At 37.4% G+C, this 13,767-nt stretch overlaps 1 protein-coding gene across 1 annotated transcript in view; it reads right to left on the bottom strand.

The window, feature by feature from the left end:
- Positions 1 to 13,767, bottom strand: part of LOC107746012 (receptor-type tyrosine-protein phosphatase delta-like) — a 70,845-nt gene that overhangs the window by 21,429 nt on the left and 35,649 nt on the right. The window contains exons 11-22 of the mRNA XM_016560047.1: positions 12,282 to 12,392; positions 12,072 to 12,083; positions 10,523 to 10,792; positions 8,752 to 9,333; positions 8,498 to 8,640; positions 8,273 to 8,414; positions 6,648 to 6,950; positions 6,116 to 6,309; positions 4,373 to 4,396; positions 2,936 to 3,053; positions 1,212 to 1,865; positions 614 to 711 (exon numbers count right to left, since the gene is read on the bottom strand). Coding sequence (XP_016415533.1) covers positions 614 to 711; positions 1,212 to 1,865; positions 2,936 to 3,053; positions 4,373 to 4,396; positions 6,116 to 6,309; positions 6,648 to 6,950; positions 8,273 to 8,414; positions 8,498 to 8,640; positions 8,752 to 9,333; positions 10,523 to 10,792; positions 12,072 to 12,083; positions 12,282 to 12,392 — 2,651 coding nt within the window. The remainder of the gene's footprint in view (positions 1 to 613; positions 712 to 1,211; positions 1,866 to 2,935; positions 3,054 to 4,372; positions 4,397 to 6,115; positions 6,310 to 6,647; positions 6,951 to 8,272; positions 8,415 to 8,497; positions 8,641 to 8,751; positions 9,334 to 10,522; positions 10,793 to 12,071; positions 12,084 to 12,281; positions 12,393 to 13,767) is intronic.

Below are 13,767 nucleotides of genomic sequence, written 5' to 3'. Positions count from 1 at the left end.
ACGCTTGAATGCTGCTGCCTGAACAAGTCCTTACTGAAGTGAAAGTGTTGACTGGTGTCACTATCTCGCAAATGCGCCGGCATATCTCGCCACCCTCCGCGCGTCGGTAGCCCCCCGGGATCGCTTGATCGGTCGGCGCCGGACCGCAAATTTAACCACCCGTAACTCCCAAACCCCGGGGGCTATCGACGAGGGGGTGGTCTCATTCGAAAACGGGCCTCTAGACATACACCCGAGAGGGTTCCGTTCAAAGTTTCAATGGTTTTCCATAGACTTAAGCTTCAAAAGCGTTTCATCCAGGTCGCCAGTAGCAAACAATGGAGCGTGCTCTGCTGGACAAACTAAGTATCTGCGTTATATGTTCTGTAAAAAAATGTTCATATCGGCGGCATATTCGCAGATACCGATATATCGGCAACAGGCTCATATCGGCCGATAATATCGGCAAAACTATGTATCGGTCGGGCTCTAATAAAAACCCATAGGAAAAAAAAAAAGAGAGAGAACCCATGGCCAATTTTGGAGTCAAAACGTTTGAGAACCACTTCCTTAACCTTTGCACACATTTAGATTTTCAATAAATGTTCAACAAATTGTATTTTGCAGTACTCACAATGAGAGACTGTGCTTTATTACTGGTGGTTCGTGACTCCCAGCTCAGCAGCACTGAACTCTTCATAGCAGCTTTCACTCTGAAGTTCAAGGCAAACACTAATAAAGAGAGACAGAGAGAAAAACAACAAATCAACACATCACACATCAATACTTCAGCTCACCTGAGCAGAACCTCTGGCCTCCGCCATTGCTAAAGCATTTATGAAGAACATTAAAGAATCTTTTCAACTGTTTCTACTAAAAACATTTACCACATTTATCAGGCTGACAGGAGAAAAAAGAGCTAGTCACTTTTTTTCTCACAGTGCTGACAAGAATTCATCACTCCTTTCCAAGAGCTCACCTTTACCACAGTAGTCTTATGAGATAATGGAGCACTCCACATTCACCTAGATCCATCTACAGAAAGATTCTCACCTTTTATCTGCACTTAAAGGACGTCACCGAATAAGAGACTCAGACCGACAAAGACAGACAAAAAATGACCAGACAAAAACAGAAAATATCCTTCCAGAGTAATGAAAATGAAGTGATTTTGTTTAGTAAGGGTTTCCTGACTGTAAACGTTTGTGTGTGAGGATATACGTGAGTCCTACCTTCCTGTGCTGGTTGTGTTTTGATGGATATGGGGAGACTATAGGGCCCAGGGCCGTGTTTGCTAAGTACGCACACTCTCGCCACATACTCAGTATTTGGCCTTAGGCCATTTAGAACCACTGTGGCCTCCAAAACGTCCGATTCCATGGCAATGTCTGTGCCGTTACTACAGGTGACAGCGAACCACACGCGGTAACCTTGGATCCGGTCGGAGCTTTTTGGTGGCTCCCATCTCAGGATCACTGATGAGGAGTTGATGCCTTCTGCCGTTAAGTTGGCCAAAAGTGGAATGGTTTCCTGTACGCTCACATTCTGAACATCTGTTGTCCCCGGGGCTGTTACCATGTCATCTGTAGTTGTTTGCACCACGTTTGGTGTTAAAAGTGTGACCTGAGCGCTTGAACCGTAACCCCATATGGTACGGGCCGCAAGACGGAACACGTACAGCACCCCTGCGCTCAAAGACGAGACGATGTAGGTGCGTTTCTCAGCATCTAGCTCCTGCACCATGAAGGAGTCTGACGTCGGGTCAGCCTGGCCGTATGAGAGCCTGTAGCCCAGCACAGGGGACAGACCAGCAGGGGGAGGCTGCCATTTAAGTAGAGCAGAACCATCCTCCGATGGTGCGACTGTAAGCAGGGGCATACCTGGCACTGTGGAGTAGAGAACAATAATGTAGATCAACACTGAATATGTAGCACTGCAGCTAAGATATGTGTTGGGTTAAGTGATACACTTGATTTTGTGGTTACAATTAGTTCACCCAAAAATGAAAAAAAAGAAGACTTTTTTGTGCAATACCCAAAAGAAGAAAGTTTCAATGCTCTTTTCCATGGAATTACAATGAACTGGGACTGAATATTTCAACCTTTAAAAATGACTCACTGAAATGCCATGGAATCAATATCTAGTGATATTCACAAAAAATCTTGACATCCACAAAAACATTCCTAGGTGCATTTTTAAGTTAATTGAAGTAGTCTGATTTTCAGTGAATTATTTGATCCAGTTCACAAAATCGGTTTGAACGTTCATTTATGAATCAAAAAGTTGAACTCACTGACTCAATATCCTGAGATATTCACTGAAAAAATTAAACATCCACCGTAGCTTTCCTAGGCACATTTTTAAGTTAATAGCAGTACTCTTATCGTTGGAAAATAATTCTCTCGAGTCAGATCTTTTCAGTGAATCGTTTGATCCGGCTCACAAAATTGGTCTGAATGATTCGTTTATACATCTTATAATTCGAAAAGACTCAATATTCAGTGATATTCGCTAAAAATCTTGACATCCACCATTGCTTTCCTTGGCACATTTTTATGTTAATAGAAGTAGTCCGATTTGTTGGAAAATAATTATTTAGAATCTATTCAGTGAATCGTTTGATCCGGTTCACAAAATTGGTCTGAATGATTCATTTATGAATCGAACAGTTGAACTCACAGCTTACAAGTCAAAAAAATTAACTCAATATCCAGTCGCAGTGGTTAATAGCACAGGAAAGGAAGAATACCATTGAAAAGAGCATAAGAGCAATCCTCACATTTTCTCCTTTAGTGTTCCGTGGAGAGAAAAAAAAGTTATACAGGTTTGGAATGATATGAGGGTAAGTAAATGATTTCCAATTTTGGGTGACCATTCTCTTTAACATTGAGATAAAGATAAAAACAAGTGTGTATACCAATCATTAACATGTATTTATGTAGGAGTGTGTACACACATGATGGCTTAGTTCTGATGACAGTAGGTTTGCTGCGTGCTCCATCGCCTTTTGAGTTGAACGCAGCCACAGTCACAGAGTATTCAGTGTTCGGCCACAAATCGGTCAAAATCAGGTCCTAATAAACACCAACACACCGTACTAAAACACTTATTAAAAAAACAAATGTCCTACTGCACCACATAGTCTGTATTCATATCAGAGACTGAATAAGGAGGAGGACAAGAAATTGTTGCAAAATTAATAGGAGAAATCGCAATGCTCAATATATGGATGTCTGACCTCTCAGTTAAAGGAGTTAGTAACATTTTGACAGAGAGACTGTTCGTTTTATTTTAGTACAGCAGCTATAGAAGCTACTTTTTTGATATTATTGTTATCTTATCGATTTGATTTACGTTATTGAAAAGTTATCAGATTCCATTTTTTTAGATTCCATTTTTCCCATTCAAGTATAGAAGCCTTACATGCCTACTGACAAGATAAAATATAGCTGCCTGAAGGCATAACCAAGACTTTTATTCATGTAAATATACGTATTAAAATTCTGGGTCATGTTCAAAGTAGATATACTCACATATTGTTTCGAGTCGTTCTGTGGCTGTTTACAAAAACAAGACACAAATAGTTAAAATTGATGTAATGCCAAGATGTAATATGATTATTCGCAACAACACAATGAATAATGGTCTACTGAGAATAAAGAGTGTGAAAGGTTCACTGGAACAATACTTTTATTCATGTAAATATACGTATTAAAATTCTGGGTCATGTTCAAAGTAGATATACTCACATATTGTTTCGAGTCGTTCTGTGGCTGTTTACAAAAACAAGACACAAATAGTTAAAATTGATGTAAATGCCAAGATGTAATATGATTATTCGCAACAACACAATGAATAATGGTCTACTGAGAATAAATCACAGTCACAGAGTATTCAGTGTTCGGCCACAAATCGGTCAAAATCAGGTCCTAATAAACACCAACACACCGTACTAAAACACTTATTAAAAAAACAAATGTCCTACTGCACCACATAGTCTGTATTCATATCAGAGACTGAATAAGGAGGAGGACAAGAAATTGTTGCAAAATTAATAGGAGAAATCGCAATGCTCAATATATGGATGTCTGACCTCTCAGTTAAAGGAGTTAGTAACATTTTGACAGAGAGACTGTTCGTTTTATTTTAGTACAGCAGCTATAGAAGCTACTTTTTTTATATTATTGTTATCTTATCGATTTGATTTGATTCACGTTATTGAAAAGTTATCAGATTCCATTTTTTTAGATTCCATTTTTCCCATTCAAGTATAGAAGCCTTACATGCCTACTGACAAGATAAAATATAGCTGCCTGAAGGCATAACCAAGACTTTTATTCATGTAAATATACGTATTAAAATTCTGGGTCATGTTCAAAGTAGATATACTCACATATTGTTTCGAGTCGTTCTGTGGCTGTTTACAAAAACAAGACACAAATAGTTAAAATTGATGTAAATGCCAAGATGTAATATGATTATTCGCAACAACACAATGAATAATGGTCTACTGAGAATAAATAGTGTGAAAGGTTCACTGGAACAATTACATGGTGGTTCGTTTTTGAGATTGTTATCAGAGGTTCTGTCTTAGCATGCGGATAATAAGCAGATACTGATGTTATCTGATCTGATCACATTAAAGTCCATTTAGAGAGCATTAGCTGAGCTAAGAAGCCTAATTACTGGCAAACAAACAACTCGTCCAGATCAAGTGATAGATGGGATCTGCATCATATTTCTAATATATGTGAGTGATCCTTCAGTTAGTGGCACTACTTGAGACCTTGAAAAATAAAAACATCTTCAAACTATGTTTCAACTGTATGAAAATATTCATCACATGTCCTTGATCAAAATATTTATCATATGTCCTTGATCAAAATATTTATCACATTTGATATTACACATTTGATTATCACATTGATCAGGTTCATTTTGATATATGCGATGGAGTGAATTTTTATTGGCATTTTTCAAGTTTTTACTGATTAAGTTGGATAAACCTTGCACTTATTAACAAAACAATTAGCTAGCAGTAAATTATGTATTTACATATATATATATATATAAAAAAAGAAAACATTTAGACTTGAATACACTGTAAATACATAAAAAAACATAAATACATATAATACATATTTTCAAGTTTACATGATCTTTTGTGTCACAAATCCTTAAAACTGCATGAAACTACATAAAAACCCACGTTAGACCAACAGGGGACAAATATTGTCCCAACTAATCAAACGGTTGTCTGAACAGACTTTTCACACATGAACTGTACTACGGTATAAAACTACATATATGGCTACCAAAATGATAGATTAATTTATTGTTACTAATTGAAAATTAGTTTTATCAAGAAATCTGTAGTTGCCTTGATTTTTTTATTGGCAGGATTAGGCATTTTGTGTTTAGTGAATGAACAAATTTAAATTGAGAAAAAAAAGTAGTGTTATTTAGGACAATCGTTTTTTTTTTTTTTTTTGCAGTGTACCAAATTTTTTTTTAATATGATTTCATTATTTGCTGTCTCTTTTCTTGGCAGGCTCTCTCTCTCTCTCTCTCTCTCTCTTTCCGTAATATTTCACCTACATGTTGGGTGCAATTAATTATGTGTTTTATCATCCTTCATCCATTTTGTAACCAATTCAAGTGTAACCGTAACGAAATACTGTTATTAAACCATTTCAATTATAAATTATGTGCTAACTAGTCTTGATTCAATGTTAACATTGAAGTGCAACCTATTGCAATACAATAGTCACACAATAGCACCGCTCTCCCACATATTTGGCTATTCTAAGTGCGCTTATTTCCATCGTTTGTATAAGTAGCAGTGGATCGTAATAGACAAGAAAAGTCCAGTTTTGTACCATCGTTTCTTTAGTCCTTCGGCAATCCTACAGCCTGAACCACTGTAGGGAAACCACCCTCACAAAGTCAAAAGAGTGAAGTAGTTGTGCTTCATTTTTGAGAGTTCTTGATTAAAATATGTCATAGTGAGAACAACTCGCCAAAAATAAACACCACATTTCTAAAGAAGGTTTGCAGCACATACTGACTTCATAAGTGTATTTGTGTGTGTGTGTGTGTGTGTGTGTGTGTGTGTCAGTGAGGTGAAGTCTCCTACCTGTGGGTCTCGCAGTAGGAGTTCCCTAATTCTAGGAGAGACTGTTCTCTCCCCTGCTGTTCGTCTGGCGTATGTCACCTGGTAACCACGGATCCTTCCATGCTGTCGCTCAGCAACTGGAGGTTTCCATGACACTCTGGCAGAGGTGGCGTTTAAGACCACCACATCCACACCCCGTGGCGGTGCGCTGGGCACTAAAGGGGCATTTTAGTAAAGGACATGCAGTCACAGCTGAACATTCCTTCCAGCTCACAGGAGAAGGACAGAAAAGGTGAGGAAAAGAGGTGTGGTGTCGGGGTTCAATTCGTTGGGAAAGAGCTTTTGCCATGAAAAGGGATCTGAGCAGGGTGACAAAAAAGCAATTATCTATGGAAAAATCCTTAAAGCAGGAAATCCAAAGAGGGTCTTGGGAAGTCAGGAATACTGCATTCACTTGTTTCAGGACAAGGCAAATGTTGGGAGGACAAATGTGTCTTTGGTAGGTTTAGCTTCAGGTCAAGGGTCAAATTAAGATACTGTCATATAGACATACCGTCTTCCTCTGTGCGGATCAATATCGGTAGGCTCTCGGGCCCTTGACCTGTGTCAGTGTAGGCAGCAACTGTTACAGAGTACAGGGTCCCTTTCTTCAGCCCCTCTATCCGGTACCGGAAACAGTTAGACGGGATGTCTGAGATCCTTTGTATGAGATCTTTCTCCCGTTCCACAGCCACATATCGGATGGAGTATCCTGTTATGCTTCCATTTTCATCTGTGAGGGGTGGAGCCCAGCTGAGCAATAGACTTGTGGAGGAGGGGCTTATGCATGTAACTTCCTGGGGAGGGGGTATGGACTCTGATTGGGTGGTTAGAGAAGTGGGCGGGTTTAATCATGTGTTGAGGCAGCGATGGTTAGTTTTAGTGTTGTTGTGAATGTAAATGTGTGGAAAGGACATGAAATCAGAGAAGAAGAAGAAGAAGAAAAAAAAAAGACATAAAAGGACGAAATAGACACATAAAATGCTGTGGTAAAATAAATTAAGACATCAAACTCCAAATGACTGTCCACATATGGTGAACTGACATAAAAAAACAAATACATTTAACATAAAACTTACTTGTTTGACTCCCTCTTTCCAGATCCTTTCACTGAGTGTCTCATGCTCCCACCTGCTCTTTACACTTAACCCATCCACCTACATCTATCACTTTGTTAGACAGGAATGGTGACATTACCAAAAGCAGACTGCTTTGTGTTATACGTGAGTGTGTGGACCAGCGTTGGAGAGTTACCAACTAAATTCACTCGAATTTTCATTAACCCGACAGCTGTTTTCAGTTTAGTGTATTGCTTTCACAGTAACAAGCAATAATTAAAAACAGTAATACTGTGAAATATTATTGCAATGTAAAATAACTGTTTACTATTTTAATATACTTTAAAATGCAATTTGTTCCTATGAAATACTCCAGCTTTTGATGTCACAAGATCCTTCAGAAACATTTCTTATTATCATCAATATTGAGAACAGTTGCTTAATATTTTTGTGGAAACCGTGATGCTTTTTTTTCAGGATTCTTGATTAATACAAAGTTCAAAAGGGCAGCATTCTTTTATAACATTATAAATGTGACCCTGGACCACAAAACCAGTCATAAAGGTCAATTTTTCAAAATTTAGATTTATACATCATCTGAAATCTGAATAAAGAAGCTTTCCATTGATGTATGGTTTGTTACGATAGGACATATTTGACCGAGATACAACTATTTGAATATCTGGAATCTGAGGGTGCAAAATACTGAGTATAAAAATACTGAGAAAATCACCTTTAAAGTTGTCCAAGTGAAGTTCTTAGCAATGCATATTACTAATCAAAAATTAAGTTTTGATATATTTACGGTAGGAAATTTACAAAATATCTTCATGGAAAATGATCTTTACTTAATATTCTAATGATTTTTGGCATAAAAGAAAAATTGATCATTTTGACCCATACAATGTTTTTTTGGCTATTGCTACAAATATACCCCAGCGACTTAAGACTGCTTTTGTGCTCCGGGTCACAAATGTCTTTACTGCCACTTTTGATCAATTTAACTAATCCTTTAAAAAATAAAAATAATAACTTCTTCCAAAAAAGACCCCAAACTGTCTGCAGTCTGCACAGTACATACGTGTTTGTGGAGTCTGAACTGTGATTTCACTGGTGAACGCCCCTAGGCCGTGTTTACTGCGTGCTGCTAGTTGAAATATGTAAGTGGAAAACGGCTTCAGATTCTTCAGCAGATAACTGGAGCTGGGATCAAATGATATTTTCTGGAAGATAGAGGGTTAAAGTTATTAGCATAAAACCAGACACTACAAAAATGAAAACGCTTTGTATGTGTGTCTGTGTGTACCTGCTCTGGCTGGTCTCCAAGCCTGTAAATGAGCTCATAGCCAGTGATGGCATCTGTACCGCTGTGAGCAGGAGGGATCCACGACAGAAGAATGCTGGTCTCTGATTTCACCTCTGCCTTCAGCTCTGTGGGTTGGGATGGGACTAGAAATGAGAGGAGGAAGAAAGATGATGCTTAGAGAATGATGCAACAGAAACAAAACAAGCTGCAATATTAGAATCTATAAAATAATCCTAACTTCACATTCTGCGCACCTCCTGTTTTGGCAATGATGTGCAGATCGCTGGAAAGAGGTCCATCTCCCACTGCGGTGAAGGCTAGAACTCTAATATAATAGGTTTTGTTCGGTGTCAGGTCTTGTATGTTCAAAAAATTGACCCCTCGAACCATTTCCTTCTCCCATTGGCTCACAGGCAGCGACGAATCTGACGTGTAATACACCCTGTAACCAACCACCTGACCGTTGGCTTCCTCTGGCTCCTCCCACTGCATCATCGCCGTGGAACCACTCAGCATCCGACCTCTGACGCGACGAGGAGGGGAACTCGGCGCCTGTTCGGCCGTGCGAGCTTCCACGGTCTGACTCGGTGAGCCGCGGCCGATCGAATTCACCGCCATAACCCGGAAATGGTAGTGTGAGTAGGGGCTGAGACCACCCACGCTGTAACGAGTTGTTGCTATGGCATCAATTTCTTTAAAGGGGTCAGTGGAGGAGGCGGGACGATACTGGATGATGTAATATGATACAGGAAGTGGATTTCCACTGTCCCACATTAGAGTAATGCTGGTGGCAGATCGCTCCATGACAACTGGAGCTCCTGGAGGATTGGGAAGGGCTACGGAAGGAAGGAAGAGATGGATAAATTAGGGGAAATTGATTTTAAATATTAAATAAACATTTAATAATAAACATATTTAAGTGAAAAAAGTTCAAACATCTGGGGTCAGTAACATGCATTTATACTTTTATTAAGCAAGCGTGCATTAAACTGATCAAACGTGACATTACAGACTTATATATATATATATATATATGTATATATTTAAGAAAAATATGTTATGTTTATATATTAAATATATTTATATATAATATAAAATATAAGAATATAAATATATAAATGTATATACATGTAAATATTTTCAATATATATACTGCATGTGTGTGTATTTATATATACATAATAAATCTTCACAGTACACTTACATATATTATGTAAACAAAAACTTTTATTTTGGATGCGATTAATCGCGATTAATCATTTGACAACACTAATATATATAATTTTATATAACTTAAAATATAATAACATAAAATAATAAGAAGAATGTATCAAATCAACATATTATAATGATTTCTAAAGGATCATTTGACACCAAAGACTGGAGTAATGGCTCATAAAAATTCAGCTTTGCATCACAGGAATAAATTACATTTTACAATATATTAAAATAGAAAACTGTTATTTTAAATCAATAATATTTCACACTATATAACTGTTTTACTGCATATTTATCATACATACGAGACTACTTTCTAAAACGTACAAAAAAAACATTTTTTTTATCATTTTCATTTAGTATCATTAAATTACATCACATATGGTAGCAATTTAAGGCATTACAGAACTAATGTGAAGGTTGTTCCAAAAGGCAGCAATTATACTGCCTCCTAAAAAGCTATTTTTGGCCAAATTCAAAAGCAGAAATTGATTTTTATTTTTATTTTTACAGGGAAGGCAATCTCAATGCACTGAAACAAGCTCAGTCAAACAAATAATGTTGAAATGTTGATTTTGTGTGCTCTCAGAGTGAGTTGTTGCCTTTGAAGAGTGTTCCAAGTCGTCGACTTTAGTTAGCCAGGCATTAGACAGCAAGGTAGCTCACTAGGCTTTGGAACAACCATCAGCCACCCTGCTTCCTAAATATTGGCTCTGCCCATGGAACATATTGCTTAACTAAATGGTTTCTCTTTCTTCAATAACATTAAGCATTTTCAAAGAGTCTTTTAACATCACTCCTGCGTACCTTTAACTGTGATCTGGGCAACGGTTTCAATAACTCCGAGAGTCGACATGGCCACACACGTGTAGTTGGCAGACTGGCGTACATCTGTGAGCTCTAAAACATTCCGCCCAATAGGCATGTCATCTTCTGGAGTCAGATCCTCTGATCCCAGCATCCATTTGACATATGGCATGGGAACGCCCACTGCCTGACAGGAAATATTCACACTTCCTCCCGGCATGATCTCATAATCCATCGGTGGCACTGAGAAGCGAGGAGGGATGCGACGCACTGAGGGTGTGAAAGACAGTGAGCCATTTATTAATTCATGCTAAAGACATTATTAATGCTACAGAGAGCATTGCATCTAATAAGATACGCCCTCAAGATGTTGTGCGCTGCAGGTTATCAATCTGTGTTGTAGAGAAGACTGGGATAAGATGTGGCTGTGTCTCCTTTTTAATGTGCCAGACTTTGCATAATTTTTGTGACGTGACTATATAATTAGAAAGGACCCATCAAATACAGCTGCCAGTGACCAAGAGGTGCGCATGAGAAAAGTGATACACGTTTTTTTTTATTCTAGAGTCAAATTCTACATGCCAACTAAAATTATTTTAATGTCAAAGCAAATTTATCCAGGTTTAAAAATATATATTATACAAGTTGGTGAATTGCTGGAGTACAAAATCAGGTAAATTTAGCTAAGGATTAGCAATGGAGAATTAAAAGACAATTTTTCTGAAAATGGTACTTGTGGGGTAAAGTGTGCCAGACAGTGATACTGAGTTTGTCATTTAAATGTAAAAAAAAAAAAATTCAAGTCTGCTTTATGAAAATGCTAATAATATACAAAATAAAACTGGGAAGCATCAGTCATTTTTGTTAGTTTTCTCATTTACGTTAGATTTCTATTTTTTCATATTTTATTTGTTCATCTGAAATTGTATTCTAAATCATATTTGTATTAAAAAAAATGGTTAATTCATGTTAGCTCAGGACTGTTAAATAATATAATTTATTTAATGTAATATAACTTCATGTAATATATAAATGTATCACTGTAATATAACTAACAAAACTTTTGATTTTAATAATGTCAGTAAAGGTTGAAATTAACAATAACTAAGAATAATAAATGCTTTAGAATTATTTCTAATGGCTATATAATTAATTTTACATCTACTGCATCTGATTTTTTTCTGGAAACAAATCTTTACCCTTCTCTCCCCTGCTTATAAATTGTGAAAATACAGAAAATTATGGTGCTGCAATGTCACTGTATAACTTAAATGCATGCAATAAATTGTATTTTTTTTTGTTCCGATGGACAGGTGAGTGCACGGCATTACTATGATATCATTTGCAATTAGCATGATGTTATGGAATGCGGTATAGGATCAGGTGAAAAATGGCGGATTAATGTCAAATGACATACAGTATGCAGTATTAGGATCTGGAGAGTGAGTTCGGAATCCCAGTGGAGGGGAAGGATTATGTGGATGTGAGAGTCTGAGACTTAGATTAGAGTAAGAAACAGAGCGTTGGATTTGAGAAGAAGAGCACTTACCATCTCTTAACTCTACAGAGGAGTCCGGCAGTGAGAAATGAGCCAACAAGGAAAAATAAACAAATAATGAATAAGCTAAGAACAGATGATCTAAGAAGAATCAGACAGATCAGACTACACAGACTCTCTGTATCTATTCATAAGAATGTGTTAGTTACAGGTTTTATTTTCTGATTCTACAGCACTCAGTTAAGTAACTCAAAGCTGTACCTCTGACGTAAAGGTTAGCTGGTGCGGAGTAGCGCGTTCCTTCGCTGTTGGTCGCGACACACTCGTATTTACCCTGATCAGTTTCTTCACTCTGATCAATCTGAAGTGCACCTGGATACATACGCACATATAAAGGCATTTTCATTTACAACACAACAACACACACAGACTTTGCCACCAGCCCAGTCCTTTGGAAGCAATGTTCTGGGTTGTGTACAAGTTAAGCTCTATCGACAGGCATATATACATTTCACAAAGTTAGTAAGCAATTCTATCATGATAGTGTCATGTCTTATACAGTAGCTATAATTTCTGTAAGTATGTATTTTACAGTTTATGCCGCCACAACACATTCCCCCTTTTCTGTGGAAAATCGACAGCATGTACATAGAGCGTAATTTGTATTGAACCGGTTACATTTTGCCAAGGCAGTTCAACAGCATAACAATCAGAGTAAAACAATAATAACATAAACAACATATTGCCTTAATATCTCAAAAACGAAAGAGTCAAACAAGTGTCTTTGCGAAAGAGAAAAAGAAAAGCAGTCAGCCTCTTTGAAAATAGTTAGATATAGACACAAACAGACCGAAATGACTCCAAAAAGAGACACAGACTGTTGCACTGCATGTAAAGCAGATTCTAAAAAGGCTTCATTAGATAAAAATAAAAAATAGCCTGATTTATCATCCAAGGAGAAATGAAAAATGAAATGGTGTTTAATTAGAGGGAGAAAGAAGTGAAAAGATCCACAGGGGGATCAGAAGAGCATGAGAAAAACAGCAAAAATGCTTAAATTTCAGCAAAGAATTTCACAAAAGCGTCAGCATTTTCTGTGACAGAAAAACATGTCACTGAAATTGCAAACTTAATGGTCTATATTTCACTATACAAGATAATACAGGATAATTTAGTTAGTCTCTTCTCTGCTCCCATTATTTAGCTCAAAAATACAAGTCATCTGTTCCTCAACTAAAAAAATTACAGCATACTGTATATATTATATTTTTCCTTTTAAAGGGGTCATATGATGCGATTTAAATTTTTCCTTTCTCTTTGGAGTGTTACAAGCTCTTGGTGCATAAAGAAGATCTGAAAGACTAAAGTCTCAAATCCAAAGAGATATTCTTTATCAAAGTTAAGAGTCAGCCACACCTACCTAAAACGGCTCGTTCTAACACGCCCCCACATACCTACATCACTATGTGGGAAGATTTGCATAACACCGCCCAAATGTTCACGCAAAGAAAGAAGGCGTAACTTTTATTCTCACTGTAGTATCGTTGTTGCCGCCGCCATGTCGTGAACGCGCTGTGTTTCGTTGTGAAAGCGAAACTACTTGGTTTGGTCTTCCAAAAGAGGACACCACTAGAAATCAGTGGTTAAGTTGTATTTACAACACTGTTCCAGAACACTTCAACCCAAATATTCAGATGTGTGCAGCGCATTTTGCGGAGGATGAGGACTGTTTCCTGGGAGAGTAGCC

Source organism: Sinocyclocheilus rhinocerous, unplaced genomic scaffold (assembly GCF_001515625.1).
Source record: "Sinocyclocheilus rhinocerous isolate Xijiao unplaced genomic scaffold, SAMN03320098_v1.1 scaffold288, whole genome shotgun sequence".
NCBI classification, from domain to species: domain Eukaryota; kingdom Metazoa; phylum Chordata; class Actinopteri; order Cypriniformes; family Cyprinidae; genus Sinocyclocheilus; species Sinocyclocheilus rhinocerous.
The sequence above is the reverse complement of the archived record's forward strand: the minus strand, read 5'-3'. Positions and strand labels throughout refer to the sequence as shown.